At 45.2% G+C, this 23,364-nt stretch overlaps 1 protein-coding gene across 2 annotated transcripts; it reads left to right on the top strand.

Annotated features, from left to right (window-relative positions):
* The first annotated feature begins 252 nt into the window (after positions 1-252).
* Positions 253-18,553, top strand: LOC122386686 (neprilysin-2-like). 2 transcript variants are annotated; one of them, XM_043376125.1, is made up of 19 exons: positions 253-411; positions 4,148-4,257; positions 5,317-5,625; positions 5,898-5,981; positions 6,334-6,548; positions 7,646-7,831; positions 8,059-8,178; positions 10,436-10,566; positions 10,774-10,908; positions 11,075-11,171; positions 11,352-11,450; positions 11,671-11,748; positions 12,104-12,207; positions 12,443-12,504; positions 12,778-12,829; positions 13,018-13,085; positions 15,008-15,138; positions 15,419-15,580; positions 15,899-18,553. In XM_043376125.1, the coding sequence occupies exons 1-19, from the start codon at positions 293-295 to the stop codon at positions 16,073-16,075; spliced, it is 2,439 nt and encodes an 812-aa protein (XP_043232060.1). In that variant the 5' UTR covers positions 253-292; the 3' UTR covers positions 16,076-18,553. The 2 variants fall into 2 exon arrangements, with proteins under 2 accessions (XP_043232060.1, XP_043232059.1); XM_043376124.1 differs by having other exon boundaries at positions 6,265-6,548.
* Positions 18,554-23,364: the final 4,811 nt, after the last annotated feature.

Below are 23,364 nucleotides of genomic sequence, written 5' to 3'. Positions count from 1 at the left end.
CGGCCCGGTCCGGTCCGCCGGCTGCATTCCGCCGCGGTGCGCCGACAGACTGTGGGCCGTGGGCGGCCGTCGGCCCGGGCCGGCACCTGGGCGCCGCGCTGCAGCCCGCGCCGAGCGAGACGAGCTGCCGCAGCTCGCCGGAGCTGTCGGCGCCGCCCGGGCCGACGGACAGAGCTGCGGAGCGTCGGCCGGGCAGAGGTGCGGAGGGCAGCGCGGCCGGGCGGCGCGCGGCAGCCGCCGCCGGCGGCCCGCTCGATCGATCTCTCAGTCATGGCTGGCGCCTCCCGCATCCATGGGCGATAAGATACCGGTGTCGGCTCAGGACAGCACGGCCGAGCTGCTGACGCCGCTCGACCTCGGCTCGCGGCCCAATGGCGAGGCTGAGGTGCGACTGGCCGGCCGCCATCACAGGTGGGTGACAGGAGCACCGGCGGCCGCTGCTCACCGGCCGGCCGGCGGCCGCCGGAGCCGACGCTAGGATGTCGGACTGTCTAAGAGGCCCAACGGTTAGAAATTGGTGCTTTTTAAATTGCAATTGAAGAGATAATTAGGCCTTCTGCTTTCATAGTGAAAAAAGGAGTGAACGTTTTCCAATTTTAGTGCAAACATGTTCAGTAGAAAATTAGAAATATCGGTATATACCTATAGAAGTGGTTACTTTTGTGAGTTTTTTTTTGGAGGAAACGTCTCAAATAATTTACAGAGTTGTGCATGCTGAGTGAGATCTTCTGTTTGTACGTATCGAATGTGGATTTTTGGTGGAACTGCTCAAATGATCGGCATGTGTAAAGTATTCGGCTCCCATGGGACATCAAGCAGCACCCGGATGTGAATATCATTCCTTCCCCTTTTCTACGTTCTTTCTTTCGTTCGTTCTTTCGGAGGCGAGTCAGTCAATGGTGTACACATAAGTTGCTACATCTTTTATGAATGATGCAATTTTATAGTGCGGTCGACTAGTCTAATGAGATATGACTGTATGGATAGGTATATCGGCAATCAAAGTATTTATTTGTTCGTATGCTATCGAGCCGTTCCAAAGTGTACGAATTATATGCAATTGTCTAACCGATAAGCGGTACATTCATTCGTTACATTCAAACGACAAAATCCACTCACAATAGCCCAAATCGTTCAATTCGTTTCCGAATAAGCCTACTCCAATGATTTTTCATAAATACTGTCGGTTGTAACAATGTGTGACTTGTGGTACACTATTACGACGAATATATCACGGCTTAGTATTTACATAACGTCGCATCATATTAGGTGCAATGTGCATGCATATTGCATACATGTATGCTTATAGGTGTGTATATAACGCTCATTTCAATGTTCGATGGATAGATGATTGATGCAAATATAAGCGCTCTTCAAGATTATTTCATTCGTTTAAGCATTAAAAACCTTACCACTGAGCGACAGTTCTTACAATGCCTGGGATGAAACCTCACCGCAAGCTGAATATAAAAATGAAGTATGTAACGGATACTCATTTCCTATTTAAATGCAATCCTCATTCATATCTCATAACCTTTATAATGACTTGCTTTTAAATATGGAATAATTCTGTTCATTTTATCCTAAATAATAACACACAGCATACAAAAGTAAGAATAAGAGCATGCACATAGGGAAGGGTTACCTACCATTGTGCGCCCGCTTAAGCGGAAACTCTTCCTGTGCTTGAGCAATGTGTCCGGTGAATGCGGTCTCTGCTTAATAACGATCCTTGAACATTTTGGTAGTTAAATTCACCTCCACTCTTACAAATGAAGTTGATTTAATGGGTACAAATTACGTTTTTCCGAGCCCCTGCAACAGGCGCAATTAGGCACAGCATGCCCTAATTGCGCCACGTTAAATAATGCATTAAAGAACCATGCAAAGTTAGCCCTTTTACTGGCAAAGGAAGTAATGTTACCCGAATGCCCATATTGGTCAGCACGGGCCCCTCAGACCTACTGGGGTCCAACACCGGCTTCTAACACCAATAATTGAAAGACCACTTTTTATAAGTTTTACACGATACCAGTGAAAGCCTCGATGACGATGTCTAGACATAGCCCTAAATGCGCCCATGTCATGGCGCAATATGTGTGGGCGCAATTTGGAATGTATCTTTTGACAGGAAAATATTGATGATGTTGCACATGAGGCATGTACCGTCTTGTTTTTTGTCTCTCCATGCTTGACACATATGCCATACATAGTACTACTAAAATCACTTTGAACTACCCTTCCTCACGAACAACAGTAACAGTGCAGTGAACCTAATTCAATATACCCTGCAGTGAACCAGCATGTTCAGGATAAGAAAACACCACATTTTACAAAACCACTCCTAGTACGCGGCTTACGACCTTACGCTGGTGGCGGTAGGTCGAAAATTATTGATTTGATGATTGTGATTAATAAATTGCATTCTAAACATCAATCGACCCATTGGTTTCACAGAAAATGACGTGGGCGCAATTAAGAGACCTGGTGCAGATTGGGGACTCTCCCCTACAATCCGGATACTAACTAACGCTCTCGACAACCATATATTTGCTTCTTTACCATTGCTCCTCTTGTGACGCGCGAAACTGCGCAAAAATCCAAGGGCTGCTCGCTCAGTACTTTTACATCCACCCATTTATGTGTGGAATTAAATGCAATCGAGCGAAAGCGGGACCATTTGCGGCGGTCGTTTTCCTTTTGACGTTTCCGTCGCCTGGAACGGTCAGCTCGTCGGGCTGGCCATCCACGGCTTTTACTATTTGTCGCTGACTGAAACGGCCCGCAGCTTGGGGCAATGGCCACACTCAGAAGGCGGTTATTGGATTTTGACAGCCTTTTCAGACTTCATTGCATTTACGACTGCTGATGCCGTCATTGAACTTTTTGGTGACGCAGACAATTTTAGGAATAGCATTGCCACGCATGTTTGCCGTGACCGGAGACGCACACAATTTTCACAAAACATTGGAATTGATGTCAATCATTCCGTAAATGTCACATTATCGGCTTTCGGAATCCAATCAATACCTCCTATCGTGGCGTGCATGACCCGCTGGTCTGATCCGATTAGTTTCTAACGAACTGCTCTTCCGAGACGCATTGCTTCCTATCAGCAGCTCGCACGGACCAATCACTGGCTCCTCTGAGAGTGGTGCCGGGCGGCGTCCGCGGTTCGCGGTATCGACACACCACATGGTCAGGGCCACTGGAGCGGCCTTATTGCCATCAGTGCCGCGCGGCCGCAGCTGGGACAGACGATCACGTGGTGAGGGCGCGGAGGGGAGGGGGGCAGGCTTATGTAGCCGCTCACACTAGATAGTGCGGTTAGTTAGAAATCAGGACGGCAAAAGGAAATGAACGGCTAATTTGCAAGTCATTAAAGGCAAACTAAGTGGAAGGTAAGAAATCACAGTCACAGGCAAATCCAGAAGTCACAGCAGACACCTGCTAAGCCTGAATTCCACACCGAGAATGCTACAAGATAATCAAACCCGATGATTAATTCTCCTGACATAGGCTTCTCGATACAAGCCTTCTTATTCTCCTGGCACGAGTCTCGTGATAGTTCGGCTGCTGATCAAAATCAGCGTCTATATGTCAGCGACCGGTGACCTACACGACCGCTGAGCCGTAAGCCGATCGGGTCACCGCCACAGACGGGTGTATGATCATGTTATATTGATTGGCATGACATTCTGGATTTGATCCATCTCGTGGGCGAGAGCACGAAAGGTCATGTAAAAAAGTGTTAATGAAAATGTGGATGAACAAGACGATTGAATCATCCTTGGCAGCAAATAAGACAGATGATATTTAGATAAGCATATGCTTTATGAGACCTACGGCATTGGTCAATGGTCATGCAACCCAATTTAATAGATAAAAAAGTTGAGAAAACACTGCGCGCTGACCCTATGTCGACCATCGCCCGATATTTCACTCAACTTCTATGAAGGTGCATTAAGGATTCTGAGAGTATCCCTCATAATATCTCATAAAGCGCCAATCATTATTGGCTGAATGGAAGCGTTCAGCGGTGTGAGGGTGCAGCGAATATACTAAGCAGGCTGTTGCTGTTCTTTCTGCAATATTACAGGCGCAACCACAGGCAGGAGCTGTTACCGACCTGGCTCTTATGTTACAGGCGCGGTGGTCGGTGCTGGTACCGACTCAGCGTACTGGAGAAGATCCTTCTGCTGGTGGTAGTACTGCTGCTGCTGGGATGCACCGCCCTCCTACTAAACCTAGCACTCGGTAAGAAATTCACCGGCTTCTGATTTAGGCATTCGTTCTGACAGAGAAAAATCACACAACAGTGTGCACACTTATTTGCTTCGCGACTGTTTGATTTTGTTTTTGCTGTTAAACAAAAAACAGTCAATCCAGGGTTGCACAATAATCACGCTTGGTCATGGCACGTCTTCTCTCTTTGTTGTGGCTAACGCGGTTGCGTGCTGATAAAGCGAGACCTACGAGTATTACTGCGATCGTCGGTTCAAAAATTAAAAAGGTAGGTTATTAATAACGAGGGTGAAGGCCCATATTTGTTCTTACAAGTTATCTACTAAATGTTAATCACGTTACTTTGCCGCTGAATGTCACCCGCTCGGCCTCCCACGCTAGGACTGACGGCTTCAGGCCTTGCGGTACAGCCTACCAGCAGGCGTTTGATACTAGTGCCATCTATGAGCAGCGGAGAGAACTAGCACTAGCCCGTGCGGAGTAGAGGTAGCAAAATGTGGACCCGAGGACCCGGTCCAAAGAACCAGTCTGGACCCATATGGGTCTAGACCGGTTCCTGGAAATTTTCTGACGGGTCCAACCGGGTCCTACCATAAACTATACATCTTGCACACTACACATTATTGCAAAATATGAAGTGAATGAAGTGAATGTTTCTTTGCACACAGTAGCTCATGAGTATTCCCAGTGGGAAATAGGCTGTTTATATGATACACCTAATGATACCTACAAGTAGTTTGTATTAATTGACTTTTGGGGAACGGGTCCAACTGGTTCCGGTTCCAACTAAGACCGGGTCCGACTGGTTCCAGAAATGTCCAGCCGGGTCTGGTTCGAGTCTGGTTCCCAAAATTTTCATCTTTTGCCACCTCTAGTGCGGAGCAGCCCGACTGCGGCCCGCGGGCTATGCTACTGTAGTGCTATCTGTTGCACAAACCTGGCATGGCGGGTCCAGCCATTCCAATACAGCTTAGCATCCTCTCACTGCCTTCATACTTCACTTTGGATATAACGAATCCTCTTCAGCGACACTGGAATGTCACTTTGATATCGTTTCCTTTTCGCCCTCAGTTCTTTCCCGCGAACGGTCGATGCTAGAGCGGGCGCTAAGCGCCGGATCAGTCTCAAAATCTTCTGCCGTCAACTCCAAGCCCAACTCCAACTCCGACCCCAGCCCGGAGCCGGAGCGATGTCTGACCCCGACGTGTCTGCGCGTGGCCTCGCGCGTGCTGGATCGGATGGACCTGACTGCCGAGCCGTGCACGGACTTTTACCAGTACGCGTGCGGCCGGTACGTGCGCACCCACGCCGTACCCAGCGACGCCTTCTCCAGCTCCAGCCTGCAGCAGATGCAGGAGCAGATGCTGGTCGACATCAAAAGTGAGCATTGAAGATTGAAATGCGATATATCGGATAACATGTAGCAAGGGTAGTCTGAGGTCAGAGCAGCTTCCTGTGACTGTGCTAATTGGAAAGACGCATCCTTAAACTATTTTTTTTTTAAACTACCGTGAGTCATGCTTATTGCAATAAGCACATTGTAATCGGCAAATAAAGTGCTGTTTAAATGGCATTGACTCATTGCATATTTCTGTATGTAACTACTTGCGTGCTATATCACCATTCACCGTCATTATATTTTTATTTTCCAGAGCTCATTGAAGACCATGAAGTATCAGAAAACATACCAGCTATCAAGAAGGTGGAGAAGCTTTACTACTCTTGCGTCAACATCAGTGAGTTAAGCGTCCACTACGCCCGTATGCGTATCTTTGCAGGATACGGATGTTTATGTTTTGAATGGAATTATTCACTTGCTCATCTGCAACATATTTTGTGTGTGTGTGTGTGTGGGGGGACACATGACATATTTATGAAGGTTCTCGGTCATACTTTATTTGTGAGCATTTTGCTTCGAACTCGGAAGTGCGCTTTCCACAATAAAAGTCAACGTGCAATAGGAAACCCAAAATCTGGCATAGTTTCTGAATTGAACCTTCCTGCCTTTTCGTGCATCAGGCAAGGACCCGGCCACGGATCTGGAGCTGACTAATGACTGTCTGATGTCTCTTCCTCTCCGTGCGCCAGGCAAGGACCCGGCCACGGACCTGGAGCTGACCCGGGCCGTGGTCGGGGTGGAGCTGGCCCGGCTGGGCGGCTGGCCGCTGATCGACCCCGACTGGGAGGCGGATCGGTTCAACCTGACCGACCTCATCACCCGGCTGCACAGTGTCAAGGTCTACAGTCTGCTCGAGGTGCACGTCAACTCGGACTCGCGCGACACGTCCACCTACATCATGCAGGTGGGGAACGATGATTGGTAAGGGAGCAGATACCTCAGGAGGGAAAGATGGGAAAGGATCTCATGAAGCATACCGTGGAAGGTAGGATACTGAGCCTATTTGAAAACTCTAGTAGAATTAGCATCATTAGTGAAAGAAGGGCAGTAGTTTGCATTGCAAATGAATCAAATCAGGCTGTATCGTGAATATTCGCATGATTGTCAAATCAAATGACAGGAGCTTGGGAGAACTCCTGGAAATGAGCAGATGTCGTAATTATGTTTGAAGCGGGATTTGCAAGTACTCGGGATTTGCAAGTATCATAAAATGCAACACAATTTGTCCTTTCTGAGAAATGTATTGCGCAGCATTTGTTGAATAATAGACGTGACATAACATTGCATACTGCGTCACAGATTCGCATTTGAAATGTTTTCCCATAAAGCAAATCTCTGAGAAGATTTACTTTGAAGAGCTTTACTCGACGAGACTTTGAGGCGGTTCATTCAGTAGCCAACGGGCATGCAAGTATTTTGCAATGTTTAATGAGATGTGTCAGAACGTAATAATTCCTACCGGACTTTTAGCGGTGTCTGTTAGCTTCACACAACTTTATGAAACAAGATCAAACACACGGCCATGCAGATTTAAGACATTCCAATACAGCACAAGGTCTTTTTCATTACCTCATTTCGTTTTTTTTTAAATTAGCCTCTCCAAATTGAATTAAGTACGAACTCCTAAGATTACTTCTTGTCGTCGATGATGAGAGTCCCTGTAGGGTCTGGACCGGCGCCATGCCCTTGCCGAGCGGTACGCGGCCGGCGGTACAGTCTGCCTGCAGGGGCAGCGACCGGGCGCTCGGCGGGACAGTCTGCCCGCAGGGGCAGCGACCGGGCGCCCTGCGGAACAGTCTGCCTGCAGGGGCAGCGCCCGGGCGCCCGGGGCGGCCGGACGGTGCTGGGCGACGGCCGGGTGGGGTCGCGCGGCTGGGAGCCGCGAGGAGCGGGGCGCGCCGAGAGTTGAATATCATCCGTCAAATTAAATGCACAGACTTGAAGTAACAATCATTGGACGGCCGCGCGACACTAGAGTCACGAAGCTCGCTCTTTCTGCAGCTGTTCAAGGGCTCGCCGCTGATTGAAGAGGACTACCTGCTGAACAAGACGGACGCCCACGCGCGCCGGAACCTGGCCGCCTACCGCCAGCTGCTGAAGGACACTCTGGCGGTACTGGCCGACCCCTCGTCCGACACCGACCAGCAGGCCAAGGAGATGATCGACTTCGAGATCGAGTTCGCCAAGGTGGGTTTATGTGGGAAAGGAGACCTGGGGGCTCTCTCCGGTTGCGTGGGTGACCATGATAACGTTTGGGTGGATTTTACACAACTTGGAAAGCGAGCACATGGCTAGGACAAAGTCTTTGGTGACATGAGTAATAGTATCGTTCCAATAATATGACCACCTGTTTCCTAATATCCGTTTTGTTTCAACCATACTTTAATTTGATGACCGACTTATGTGCTGCCCAGCTGCTGGGTCAGACCTCGTGTGAAGACTCCTCGGTGCTGCTCAACACCACTGACTCGGACGTCCAGCTGGCGGAGCAGAGTCGACTGACTCTGCACGAGCTCACCGAGCTCACTCCCTACGTGAGTCAATTTCCCAATGACCCCGCGACAGGGTGGAGAATCAATCCGAGACACGGTAGAACAGGATGAAATAGCCCTTCGTTGCGGTCTATCGCATGTTGCAGGGATGAAACACCTTTTCAGTTTATTTCACAGGCCCAATTGAAGCAAGCAGCAGAATGCAACCAACAAATTATTTCCATTCAACACGTTTATGTCAACGTTAACGTTAAAGTCCAAAAGGATGCTGGCAAGTGGCAACGTTAACGTTTAACCATGGGTATCTAGATACCTTTGCCGAGTTGGGGTTGCACGGGCGCGGCAAATCCGCCGCCGCCCTAGCGGTGACCTTGACCTCCGCCGTCTGGTGCGGCTCCAAAGCCAAGCTGACATAGAATTGGGAAAGCTGGTGCTACCCCAACTCGGCATAATTCTCCACCACTGCCGTTTAACTCCAAATCGTGAATGCTAATCGCAACATCATAGCGCTCTAGAAAGAATAAGTAGGGTAAGGTGCCTAATTAGCGACCCCCTTAATTTGAACCGTCATTGCTCACGCTCTGTGGGTGCCACTGTATTACTGGCTTGATTTTCGGAGAGGTCGTTCATTTTTCTATTAAAATATAGTCATTTTATGCCCCAATATTCACTAACTTATTTGCAGTGAGTATTTTGGCAAACCATTGCAAAAAAACGCTAATAGGGAACTCTTCCCGATTAGCGACCGGGGAGGGTCGCTAATAAGTCTATGGGTTTCCCCATATTAAAAATGGCGAAAAATGCGACACCTGAAAAGATGAAATATGATCTCAAAAAGGTAACCTATGCGCAAAGCACTCAATCACTCGAACAGGAACGTTTATCCAACACATTTACGTAAGTAAAAACTGATCACGTGCTGCACCGAAGGCGAAAAGAAGGCGGAAATCCAAATTTATCAGGCTATCTCGTATGGTATTCGAGGTCCGCGCTGAATTCGGCAACCCTGCAGTCGGTCACGACATTTGGCATCCCCTGCCACACATTGCAAGCTTCAGCAACACCTCATTTTCATTTCTCTCTTTTCCCCTTTCTTTGCCTTCTTGAGCTATTTGCGACCATGTCAGGCGCAAATAGGAAATATGAGTTGCGACACATTTTTAACCGCCATGCTGTGCACAGTTGAGCGATTCACTATGGGAAAACGGCAATCAATTGAAAAAGGAATGCCGATTCAGAATAAAAAAGGTGCATCATCCTAAAGTGCATCGCTTTTCATCAGAGAGGGCCCAAACACGCACGTTTTGGATAAGAAACTCGTCATTTTTATTTAAAATCACCTGAAACGTCCCACCAGAAACATCGACGACCGGAAAATAGATAGGCATCGGTAGGATTGTGATTGCAGGATTGCAAAATCCTGATTGCATTCCTTTTTGGTGGATTGCACCTGGATTTGAAATCCATTCCAAAAAACAGGATTTGATTGCGGATTGGATTGCATCATACTTCCAATTTTTGCAATCCAATCCGGATTGTGTTTGATTAGTGCTCTGAAATGGTTTGTTGCGATTGAAAATTATGAGATCGGCTTCATCGGCTTAATGTACTTTGCTATCAAGGGCTTTACATCGAAACTTGAAATAATTTAAACGCTTTTAATTTAAACCCTCAAAATAATATACGCTGATGAACTACATAGGAAGGGCAAAATTACGTATTTGAGGGTGAGTTTTAAGCATATAAAACACTGGTTGGGTAGAGGTTTAAATGTGGGGGTGTTTGAGGCAAAAAAATATTTCCCATAAAATACCTGTGCCTTAGATAGGAATTACTCGCAAGACTAGGTACTAGAAATGGGTGATTTGGGGATGGAGGCACGGCCCTATGCCCCCTCCCTCCCCCAGATCCACTAGTGCACATAATGATACAACAGGATTGCAAAAAAGGATTGCGGATTTGATCACAATCCAAGTGAAAAAAGGGGATTGCGGGTAGGAATGCAATCCACTTCGGCACTAGGAATGTGGATTGGGAATGCAATCCTTTCAAAAAGGATTTTACCGATGCCTGAAAATAATTTAGTTTGATAACCAAAGTATGACTGACCTTTTGACGATATTTTTACCCCGTTTTCTCCTGCCAGTTTTTCTGTAGGGAGGTAGGTCGCAAATCGGAAAGGGTCGCTAATTAGGCACCTTACCCTACCCGTCTGGTGGCGCCGTCGTGCGGGGATTCTCTGAACTAGCTCGTATCCACCGGCGTGCCAATCTTCCCCGCTCGCGTGTTGTTCCGACAGTTTGACTGGTCGGCGATGCTGCAAAACTTTCTAGCGGTGAACAACATCAGTCACGACATGCGGATCGTCGCCGTAGACTGCAAGCCGTTCGTCCAGGCGGTCTCGAAGTTCGTCAACAGCAGTCCAAAACGGTGGGCTTTTAAACGGCGTTAGCTATGATGATCGTCTTTGCCTTTAAAGCGACACCTCTCTTGGAACAAATATCATTTAATTTTCCTTTCTGTATTTGAATTCGCAAGTGATACCGATAGCTAGATGACGCGGGCATTGTCCTTACTGGTGTTCCTGAAAAGCATTCCCGTCGTTATTTTGTTGCTGACCGACCTCCGTTGTTACAGAGTGGTAGCCAATTACCTGGTTTGGCGCTTTATGTTCAAGAACATTCGCTTCATGGGCCAGCAACTGCACGAGATTTGGCAGGATTTCCGAAAACAGGTCCCTAATCTATACGAAGAGCGGGTCTACTCTGTAAGGTATGTGGTGGATCCTCAACCATCGACTCAGTTCTAAAAAAAATCATTAGAGCATCGTTTTCATTATGATGCCGCCAACACTTGTTGATACTTGATACCGCACTATTATGCAACATTTTCGTTGAAATGGCTGATTTTCAGTTGAGTTTGTGTTTGTCACCTGCAGATGGAAGGGATGCGCGGAATTGGTGGAGAAAGGTCTGGGAAACGTCCTCTCCTACATGTACATCCAGCATTACGATAAACACGGAATTAAAGCCAAGGTAAGTTCGATATGTTATTCGTCGTGCGAAGCACAGTGTTTGCTGAATATTTACAAATGTCATGTCATCAAAATTTGGTCGAGGCTCGTTTACATACAACTGTATGAACACCTAAGTGATCAGTTTGTGTATTTATTTGCACGACTGCAATCGTTACAAATTATATTGCATTTCATACAGGTTGAAGAGATGATCCATCATGTCAAACAAGCTTTCCGGGAGAGCCTTCTTAGCGAAGACTGGATTGAAGCAGACATGAAAGCAGCGCTAGTCAAAAAGGTAACGTGAGAATAGGATAAGTTACCTGTCGTCTAATCACTTTAACACACGATGAAATGTTACAGCCTGAAATGATGAAATGTATATGAGCTCTTAGTCACATGCAAAGAGTTGTTTCTGATTGAGGTATACTTGCGAAATACGGGTATACCTATCGTTTCCAGGGATTCCAAACCATTAATCATTGTTGTCTAGGTATCTGATCAGTATTGTTTTTCAGCTAGACATGATGGGTCAGAAGATTGCGTACCCCAACTCCGTGCTGAACATAACTGCTCTCAATGAAGAGCTGGCCGATGTAAGTACCCGAGTATTTCTTATTATGTGAAAAAGAAATCAATGAATGAAGTCGGATGTTATAGCATGTGCTTGAATGTAGTTTGACAAGAAGTTACACCTATTAGTCATTTTGTGGTGAACTTTAAAAATAAAGCATTCATATAAATATAGAAAGTAAGCAAATGGTACAATATTGTTCATCATGCGCTCTAGGCTGATGAATTTAACCGTACAGCTCGATGCATGTTTTATATTATATTTGGTGGCCATTGAGGCGTCCTTTTTGTAATGGATATCAAACTGTGTCGTGGAAGTTAAAGTGGATGTTGATCAAATGTTGGTAATTCATGTTCAATCTTTGCCCACGTCTTCAGCTGCATTTTGACGACCAGCACCTACTGAACAACGTGCTGCGACTGCGGAACCACGAGGTGCTACAAGACCTGCAGAAGCTGCTGCGACCGGTGGACAAGGACAGGTCCGGACTAGCTATCTGTTCCGCGGATACGGAATAGTTTTGTGATATTGATCCATTTGAGATACTTACGGAGGATTGAGGAGCACGTTTAACGAGTAAAAGTAATGTCTACAACACCAAACGCAGTGGAATGTCTCGGTTTTTAACCCAGGCCTTCATTTTGCAATGTTTTCCTTTTTACTCGACTCCTTTTTACCCGACTTTTGTAAACCCTTACTGTCTTCCTTTTTCACAGAGATTGGGTTGTCAGCCCATTGCAAGTAAATGCATTTTATTCGCCCATGCACAACGAAATATGTGAGTAATTCATGCTGCTAATTCATAGTTGCTATGATGCAATTGCAATTGCATCCGGCTGTATTGCGACGAGTGTCTCGGCAATCGTATTACAACATAGTTACTCATACAGCGTCATCAAATGTCAAAGTCTTTTGATCATCCTTATGCATAAGCTGCTACACAGAAGCCATGCATTTTTCGTGGCAAACAACTTATCATGCACAGCTCACTAAATGCTATAACATATTCAAATGTGATGACTGACATCTGTTTTAATTTTCCGTGTTTCAGTATTTCCACTCGGATTTCTGCAAGAGCCGTTCTTTGGCTTGGATTATCCAGCGTAAGTGTTTCTGTTTCAACGACATTCTTCTATTGCACTAAACATTTATTAAGTTTGTTACTGAGCAGAGATGAAAGCAAATACAACTATCTGAATTGGAGTACCAGCGTGCACTTCTCGCCCGCTAAAACGTTTATTGAAACGATGATTTATTGATAAATGTTGCTGATGTATGCGCTACTTTTCAGCTTGGCCAACTTTGCTAACGTGGGTGTGGTCATCGGGCATGAGCTAACGCATGGGTTCGACAATCACGGTAAGTTCATATGTATTTGCCGCAATACATATAAACATTTTTTGCTACTGCGTAGCGTGTTTTATTGCATTGAACGCATTAAATCGTCAGATCACCGGCTCAATGTTTAATTAATGTGACGGATTGACGCTAACTGAAGACATACGTCGGTTTCTTCGATGTTAGGCATAGCTCAGCCATGGATGAGATAATAATGGATTGGTGTCTTCGCATTTTTTGGCGACATTGAGCTCAGGCCTACCATCTAGCGGGAGAATTATCGTAAGTTAGGAGCAAGCCGAGTGAACGCCGCTGATTAGCATTGTGACATACGGGAGTGTGGTGTAGTAGCAGGCTTGTTGTGCAATTTTTCAAAAGGGTTTGTCTTTATATGTCAGTAAAAGCGAAGAAATTAATAGATTTATGTGCAGGGTCAGTAATAAGATAAGCAGTTCCATGTTATTTCCTCATTAAATCGTGAAACAGGGAGTTATTGGAGACTTCGCCAGCACGTGTCGTTTTCGCTATTTTTCACATGAGTCTTTACTCATGGCCTAAATCAAACAAATTGTCCGATCAAAGAACAAAACGAACGTAAGTACTTTCTATAAGTCTAATGAAAAAGTTAAACGGAATTGCTAACGTCATTTGCCGCTCAATATGTCATTCAATCAAGACGCTCTATGAAAAGGACCCAACCAGTGCTGCGTAGTCGATGAAATTTCAGTGACTTTGGCTCCAACTCCGATTCCGGTATCCAAATATGGACTCCGACTCCTCCGGGCAGAACTGTCCATTCACACAGACTCCGACTCTGACTCCGACTCTGCAGCCCTGGTAAGTCTGTGGGATCGATGACTTTTCGGTGACGTTCGACTCATCACTCATACTCCAACTACAGCTTTTAAAAAATCAACCGACTCCGAGTCGGAACAGAAACGATGGCTCTGACTACAACTCCGCAGCCCTGGCCCAAGATAGCCGCCTAAAACATCTTTGATGTGTGATCTTCTTCGTACATTGTTAATGTTATTTTAAACAAGGAGTGGAAAAGGGAGACGAAGCCTTCACAAACGATCTCCTGTTGCGGATCGATCAGCCGCTGGAATATGTAGAAAGGCATAAACACAACGCATCTCATTTCATCGTTTTCCTAACGACTCTGCACCAATGTAAGCACTGATCAATGCAGTGCGAGCATCGATGTGATATTTGTGTACCAATTTTGAGAGTTATCCGCCCAGCCGTTCTTGGGATATGGAAGCGGCACCCCGCACGTGCGCACGTGCAGTAGCACCCCCATAGTGACACATGGAAATGCATTGACCACTGGGTGCCTAACAATTGACGAAGTTTTACTGTAATTGGCCTAGCCATTGCGGAGTTACTTTATGTGGAACAATTTCGACACCCCTAAGTTGGCACGTGGCACGTGCCGTAACATTAACTAAGATGAAGAAAATCGGGCGAAATTCGGAGAAGAGGGAATAAGCCTACCAAATATGTATGACGTATTGTCAAACTGCTGTACCATTGCGAGTAAATGACCATATAAAAGGTCGTACAAGCCGATGGGACTGGGCGTTTCAATACACACCGTACCTTACGCATTTTATTTTCGTTATTACCTAAAGGCTGCTTGACGTTTTTGGCTTTCAAGCATTTAAGATATTTTTTGTCGTCTCAGGTCCAGTAAGATTACCTCCAACTCGTGGGAATATGCACTTCAAGCCAACTAACACACCACACCCACGTGTGTTATAATGCTGAGAGATGGCGTTCACTCGGCTAGCTCCTAACTTACGATAATTTTCTCGCTAGATGGCGGGCCTGATCCCAATGTCGCGGATCCCAATGTTAATTTCCACGAGACACCAATCCAGTGTTATATCATCCATGGCTCAGCTATGGATCCTGACGCTATGAATGCTATCCACATCCAGGTCGTCGCCACAACTGGGGAGGAAACGTGACCAACTGGTGGTCAGAGAAGCTACTGACAGATTTCACCAGGCGCGCCATGTGCATCGTCAAACAGTACTCCAAATATAAACTGGATGTCGTCGGCAAAAACGTGAGCATCAAATTGACCAGGCAAATCTAAATATGATGGACGTTTGAGCTTTATGTATCGGTTAGCTTGGATAGGCGTTTGACCTTTATGTCAATTAGAGTGGACAGCCTATGGCCTTTATGCCATTGGCCTATCGTTGCGCTCGTTACTTGTGCCCTTATCACAAGACGTTACCTCAGCATGCCCGTATATTGGCCAGTGGCCACTCCACCTGCTCTCGTAACCCAGCGGGTAACAAAGACTGACCTTCCGTGACCTTACCTCTGACCTGACCTTTCAGGTGGATGGTAACAAGACGGTGGGTGAAAATATGTGTGACGGGTCCGGTCTGAAGCAGGCTTTCAACGCGTGGCGAATGTATCGACAGGGCCATCCAAAGGAACCCAGCCTGCCCGGCCTGAACATGACCGACGAGAAACTCTTCTTCGTATTCTACGGGCAGGTGAGGTAGAGACGGCACGAATGAGTCATATATCTAGAGATGGTGCCACTAAACGCATCCCGCTGCGGGGTGAAAAGATGTCTTGTGTCGATTAGAAAATCACACGGGCAGCACTATCAGAATCTTTTCAGCACTGCAACATCTGTGGCGTAATCTGGCATTGAGCATTATGACCTGACATCGAGTATTATGGTGTGATCTGTTAATTAATTGATATCTGGGTTCTGTGGTCTAAACTGTGGGGGAGGGAATGACCTGACCTCTAGGTACCGTAACCTGACCTGTCTTTCGTAGTATGACCTTTGCGCGCCGTTTCAGATCTGGTGCGAGGTGGTGAGTCGCGAGGGCTGGGAGAAGTACGCCGTCGACCCGCACAGCCCGGGTCGGTACCGGGTCAGCGGCGTCCTGCAGAATTCACGCCAGTTCGCCGAGACCTTCAACTGCCCGGTCGGATCACCAATGAACCCGCTAGAGAAATGCGATGTCTGGACCTAGAGAACCAGTCGCTGTCTCCCCACTAGCAGTTGGAGGGCCCTCCGGACGTCATCTCTGTATAGAAATGGATTTTTATGCGTTTCCGCGGTATAGCGCTAGACAAAAGACAGGAGACATGCTCTTTTTTTCTTAAAGAAGTGAGCTGCTTATCTTTGACGCTTTCCAGACTACGATTCGTCTAATGGATTTGACTGCTATTTATCGTTAAAGTCAATGTACTTGATTCATTACAATCGAAGATGGATGCACAAATAGAATGCCAAAATGATGGGCGATGAAGTCCTCATAAGCGCACAAAGGAGGCATCGCAGGTGTATGCGACCGAGTGTGTACCCTTTTCACTCTCAGATCTCTAACGTGACCTCTTCTGCGCTCGAAGTACAACTGGCAGGAGGATGTCACACGTATAGTCAATGAATTGTGGGTTGCTAGTGATGATTGGCAGGGGAATTTTACTCTCCGCAATTGTTGCCCTGGGTGAGTGCAGGCGCTTTGCTAGGTGAAAGGAACGTATGCGTGAGTGTAAATGTGCAGGATATTTCACCAGTTCTTACAGAGTCGGCAGGCCGCTCTCATCTCTACTCTGTCTGTATACTTCTACTCTTCTTGTGTGGTCATCAACCGGCCAGAGAGTAAAGTCCATAAGAATGTGCGTTCCTTGTGTCCGATGAATTTCATGGAAATATGGTTATTTCATGTAGCTATAATAAGGAGTTACATACAAGCAGTTTATATTGTAAGCAGTATTATATATTATATAAGTTATTATAAGCAGTTTCACCAGGATGACCAATTATATTTTCAACCCTTGAAATATCTCACCGTCTCATAAAACATGACACAAAGACAACTTCTCAAAACTAAGCCACCTCATGTTATGATATGTTATAGCACAGGGAAAGAAAGATAAGAGTAAGGCTGTTAAACAAGAGTAACGATATGCTGCATTATTTCTCTTCTGAGCGTTGAAACACAACTTTTCATGTTGTAACTGGTGTAAGAATATCAAAACTTTTAATGAGATTCAACATCAACTTCAGTTCATTCATTCTGTTCGAGAAATGGGCGTAACAGTAACAACATACTTTCCAAGACAAAGCATAAGGTTTTTTACGAATTGTTGTTCTAACTCATTAAACGCCACAATATATAAGCTCAGAAACTGTAAAACACGTCTTCCACTTTCCACGGCGACATTGCTGAAATCAAACTATGAAACTTATTTGATGTCACGAGCCTACAAATACTGGATTATGCTGTAATGCACAGTTCTAGAGGATATTACACTTTATTTGTTACATGAACGTTGTTTTACGTTTGTTAAATTTCCATGTAACGTTTGGCTGTGTGCGTGATCACCAAATTGCATAGGCGGTAGCTAAAGGCCGAAAGTTTGATCGTGCGTGCAGAAATGTTCCATGTACTGTTCGTTTACTCATAGACAAGGAAGTATGCATAGACGTTATAGCACCGTTAAAGTACTCTACTATTATTGCATGTATTGTAACCATTTCATGCCATTGCAGTTACTTTGATTCCATTTTGGATCTAGAATAACCTGACCTATAAAGTTTTATATTAAAAATCACTTATATTTCGACACTCATTCAACCAAATTGATCTGTCACCGAATGGATACCGAATGGACATGTTTGTACGTAACGCTAGCACATCATTACCCCTTTCGAAATTGCCTATTTTGAAGTATAAAAAGCTTCAAATAAACACAAGATAACAGGCATTGCGGTTCAAGGTTATCTTGTCGTTAGGTTCATCGCAACTTTCCATATTTTTGTGGTTATTCTAATTTTGAATTTAAATCTACGGATGTGCTCTTGCCTCTTCTAATAACAGAAGCTGATAGATTTCCCCACATTTAATTTCGTTTATGATACCGATTAGTGAATTTGTCTCTACATATGGTGGTTACGTAATACGTAATATACTTTGGCTCAGTCTATCCAAAATAACGATCATTGCTGTTACACACCAGGTACGAAATAGTAGTCCATTAGGTGGTGATTTCTCAATTCAAATAAAGGGGTTTCTTTTACGCTGGTGTTTCAGCTTATTGTATTCCGCTCCGAATAGATAAAGCCTTGAACATTTTTATTATATCTTTCATCATTTTCATCTTATTCTAGTTGTTTGCTACGCGTATTTAAGAACGTCTCGTGCCAGAAATGTCCTATTTATATGTATGCACATTCCCTTTATGGGTCTGACTGGTGGTGTAAAGAGGTGTTCCTTTAACGCGATGTTGTAAATTTTATCTCTGTTTATAAGTAGTCCAAAGTAGTTTCTTATATGTAGACGGCTACCGCGATCTCTTTCAGAGCACGCTGGACGTTTGCCCTCTATTCACTCATCAGCCAGTCGGTCGTTCCTATATGTGGGTAATGATAAGTTGCCGTTACGTGTAGTGCTGCATGGTGTTACCATGTATGTACTTTTGGAATAAAATGTGGCTGGAGCTCTGCTTCTTTGACTTAGGGGAGAGTGGGGTAATTTGGCCGGTGGTGTAAATTGGCCGCCCCCACCTGTACGAAAGCTGATAAAAGTGAATGAAATAATTTTAGTCTCTATTCATTTGTCATCGGCAGAATTAACTCGAGAACAAATATCAAAACTTTCCCCCTCTTAGTTTTATTCAAAATTAATGAAAGGTGAATTACGTTAGAAAATGGTAACTTTTACTTCCGTTTAAAAATTTGTTTAACATGTAGTATTTGGGCTGTAAACGAATTAAAACATTATAGCGCCATTTTTGAGGGTGTTCAGCGGCTCCAAGAGCAATTTCATCTAGTTCTGTACAGCCATGACGACTTTATAGACAAAAAATTTCAGAATGGCAATGTGGGGTTATTTGGCCGGGACTAGCGGGGCAACTTGGCCGGTGCGCTCAGAGTCACTATGCTGGGACGGCCGAGTTGTCATGGTTAATTATACCATAAAGGACATAATTCATGACCAACTTTGACTACCTTGATGCCATATATCCTATTGGACAGCTGTAAGGGCATGTGACGTCATCAAAGGTTACCTAACGCTTTTTTGCTAATAAATACTTACAGAAAAAAGATACAGCCGCGCAAATGGTCTCATTGTGTTCAGCTCGTCAAGGCGCATCGAATGATATACATGATGACCTTGAACTCACGTAACCTTGAGGTCAAGCGACCTGAGGTAACGAGACCTGAAGCCAACCTTGATCTTGACCTTGACCTCTCGAGGTCAACACATACATACATGTTTCGATGCGGAATGACGAGAGAATTACGATGGTGTTTTTTGTTTTGTCCTAACTTGATTACTTCAAAAGTTATTCGTAAAAAACTGTCATCGCATCTAGAGCCGCTATTTTGACTATTTTCGACCCCTGTGACGGGTGAGTCAACCTCCAAAATGCTTCAAATGCGTCGTAGGACACGCGTCATTGCTGAATGTGAAGCTGACTCGCCTATAACAAAAATCATGGCCTCAAACTAACACCGGCCAAATTGCCCCACACCCCCGGCCAAATAACCCTGCTAGTGGGGCAATTTGGCCGCTTTGCAGACCTTTGTAATCCGCCACAATTTCAATATCAGTAGTTACTTAATCATTTCAAGTTTACTGTCCAAGAAAGTAAAATGTATGCCACACCTGTCCGCGTTGAGAAAATGCAGAAATGTGTTGTCGATTTTTAGTTACATCGTTTTCTAAAAAAAGCGGCCAAATTACCCCACTCTCCCCTACCCAATCAGCTGAATGGTATATGTGGAGTTACTTTTCATATTCAGAAGATATATTTTCTTTTAATGCGTCACGACGTACCGTATGCATGACTTATTTATAATGATAAGGTCAGAGGTCACGTGACCGACCTGACCTCAGGTGACACTGAGGGAAAATCCGAGATACCTATAGGTACGAGTTGTGCGACTTCTTGCGGATACCAGGGCCCGTATTCACGTCGGAATTTTTCGTAAGATTTATCTTACGATCGCTCTTTGTCGTACGATAATTTGGTATTCACGTTGGCATCGCAAACAGTTAAGATTTATCTTACGATCAAAATTTTGGTCGTAGACATTTGTCGTACGATCGATCGTAAGTGCGATTCACGTCGGGACCTCTTAAGTCGAATCTTAAGATGATCGTAAGACCTTAATGATGAAGGTATTGGGAAGATACGACTACTCACTGAGCTGTCGTAAGACGTCACCTATGCTTATGAATTGTATATTTAGGTATTGAAATTGTTGTTTATGATTTTTTTTTTCTTGCGAGCGAGCGCGAAAAAGAGTTTTCGATGTAACGGGAAAATATCGGTATGAGCGGTAGAGCTCGGACCGGCCCGCCCTATAACGCTTTTCAGAAACTTTTACCTCGGCCACCGCTGGGCCGATTGAACCGCGGTCTTTTTTGTTTGGTAGCCCCATCCCTCCTACCTCGTAATTGACTACTCTTGATGCACCTGGGTGATCGCCGTGTCATGTGGCTCTTGCGAAGCCAAGGGTGTTAACTCAGAACCCAAAGTCGTTCTGCTGAATTTACGTTTTTGAGAGGATTATGTCTGAGTAAGCACAGGATCAATTTACTAGGAAATATGTTTGTAGGGTATATTCATCCATTCTGCCGAGGACACGACTTTTCTCGGTGCATGTGGGTGACCATGGCTGCACGTGCCACGTGCATAATAAAGAGATGTCATGTTTGTAGCAATTACAATAACTATGTAATTATCGTGCCCATTGCGCTGAAACTTGGCATGTGGGTAGGCACTCATCGGGCAATGCATTTCCATGTGTCACGTTAGGGGTACTACTGCACGAGCGCACGTGCAGTGGTCGCTCCTAGATCTCGGGAACGGCTGGACCCATTGCGCTCAAAATTGGCACACCGGTAGGGACCGCTTAGTAGCGTGCCGGGCAAAAGTCGTTTGGGACCCCGTTTGCACGTGCGCACGTGCAGGAGGCCGCTTCCATATATAGAGAACGGCGAGGCCGATTGCGCCCAAATTTGGTACACCTTTAGGAACCACTTAACCCTATTAGTGGCAGGGGGGGGGGGGTGTTTTCATCCACCCCTCAGGTTTTTCGGGAATATCTCCGAAACCGCTGAAGCTACGATGCTGAAATTTTCTGACTTTTCCTAAAACTAAATTGGGCACATTCCCTGAAAATTTCAAGTTCATACCTTTACCAGGGGCGGCTCCAGAGCACTGGGAATTGGGGGGTCCTATTCGTGAAGCGAGTCATTTGGGCGAAGATCACGATGCTGATGTATTATAACTGTATACACCAGTTTTACGAACAGTGAATGAAAGGTATCAGGTGATAACATATACAAAGTTATTGTGCATCCTCTTTTGACACGTTTTTGCTATAATAGGCGGATCCAGGCGTCCAAAAAGGGGGGTTATGTTTTACCTCCCAACATAGGTGCCCTGACACCGCCTATGCATGACCAATACAATTGTAGTCGTTCTCTCATAAGAAAATTGTAACATAACAAGACCATTGCCACCCTTTTTAGAAACAGTACCAACAAAAACCTTATTTACTATACATACTTTTTGTGTACCCCCAATCTCAATGATCTGTATCCGCCTATGATTTTTGAAAATGCATATTTTTAGGATCCATATGAATTCCTGGTTCATTCTCTATCGATCGGCAAAAGTTGCGTTAAGATTGGTTCAGAAACCTGGCCGTGATAAACAGTCTAAAATGTATCTGCAATTTGCCCGTTTCGCTACCCCCCCCCCCCTATTGACATTTTTTAATTTTTATTTTTTAGAAATGTAGATCACGTTGAGCGAAATAGAATGCCGTTTGAATTTTGAAAATCGGGCCGTTAGATCTCGAGATATCAGGGGGGGGGGGTCGTAAACAGCCCCCCCCCCTGCCACTAATAGGGGTAGCCAGGAGCCTGCCACTAATAGGGTTAAGACGGTGCCGAGCAAATGTCATTTGTGACTCCGGTTGCACGTGCACGGTCACGGAAAAGAAGCCACAGGTCAATCAGGGGCGAAACGGCCCTTTGCCGTTTCGCCCCTGATCGAGTTAGAGCTTTGCGAGCGTGTTACCCGTGACGAGTGGAAGGCAATAATACCCAGTTTTAAGGTCCTAGGTCATCGGTTGACCTTCCAGGTCAGGTCAATGACCCAAAAGTCGGGAAAATCGGGACCTGTTAGAACGTCGTAAAGTGTGGCTGCTATGAGGGTTTTCAGGGTGCTGATCACGAATGTCATGTTAGTTTTGATCACAGATTATGTCTTTAAGCATTTAGACCAGATCGGGTCAGGTCAGGTCAGGTCAACCGGTAGGGGTTGTGATGGATATTCGTATTACGTGTTGACCGCCTCTGACAGCTTCGTAACATATTACGAAGGCAACAAAACTACTTCGTAAATGTTCAAATGGTTGCTAAATTCGAATTCAGCTCCAAAAACTAGCCTAGAAACATGTAAAACTCGAACAAGTGAACCGAGGTCACCAAAGGTCAGTGACCTGACCTGACCTTCAGGTGACCTTGACATCCACCCTAATGCATGGGAGCAACATCAAATCACATGTTTGAACGTTTGAAACCACGAAAAGCTTGCAAACGCGTGGCTAATGCGAGCCGACATACGCCGAATCGCGATTCCGGCCAAACATGGTCTCGGAAAAGAAGCCACAGGTCAAAGGTCATTTGGGTCTGGGTCATGAAATTTTCAGGGCAGGTGTAAAATTGATCAATGCGAGGGTACTGAAAGTTTTTTTTTACGCGAGTTATTCGCGAAAAACCTTGGGTGGGTTGCATCAACCCCCCTGTGCCGGCGAGGGTTAAAATGCATGTTTTATCGATTTATTCTTCATATGATCATTTGTAATATGATAATATAGTTTCCATAATACCTAATGGTAAAATAATTTCCATAATAACTTAGAAGCATACTAAATCTGTGGTACCTTTAATGTTAAGAATAGCTCACTAATAACTGTTTGAATATATTTCGTTTGCTGTATCATTTGACGGAGGATCCATTTTCTATGTCGTCCCGGAATATGCTGCTAAAAATCAAATCTTCGGAACTGCTACATCTTAAGTTGGGTCGTAGGATGAATCCTAGGACTTTTGACATGAATACCAAATTATCTTAAGATTGTCAACGTGAATTAGAAGTGTCCTAAATATCCAGACTGATCGTACGATAAAAAGTTAAGATGGTCAATATGAATACCAAATCGATCGTACGATGAAAACTGATCGTAAGATGTCGACGTGAATACGGGCCCAGGTTCTGTAAGTTTCATCTC

This window comes from Amphibalanus amphitrite, unplaced genomic scaffold (assembly GCF_019059575.1).
Source record: "Amphibalanus amphitrite isolate SeventyFive unplaced genomic scaffold, NRLGWU_Aamphi_draft 000259F_arrow, whole genome shotgun sequence".
NCBI classification, from domain to species: Eukaryota; Metazoa; Arthropoda; class Thecostraca; order Balanomorpha; family Balanidae; genus Amphibalanus; species Amphibalanus amphitrite.
The sequence above is the reverse complement of the archived record's forward strand: the minus strand, read 5'-3'. Positions and strand labels throughout refer to the sequence as shown.

Coding starts and splice junctions, on each gene's coding strand:
- LOC122386686 (XM_043376124.1), top strand. CDS start 293: ATGGGCGATAAGATACCGGTGTCGGCTCAGGACAGCACGGCCGAGCTG. Junction 10,567..10,773: donor GTCAACAGCAGTCCAAAACG/GTGGGCTTTTAA, acceptor CCGTTGTTACAG/AGTGGTAGCCAATTACCTGG. Junction 13,086..15,007: donor GCATGGGTTCGACAATCACG/GTAAGTTCATAT, acceptor ATCCACATCCAG/GTCGTCGCCACAACTGGGGA.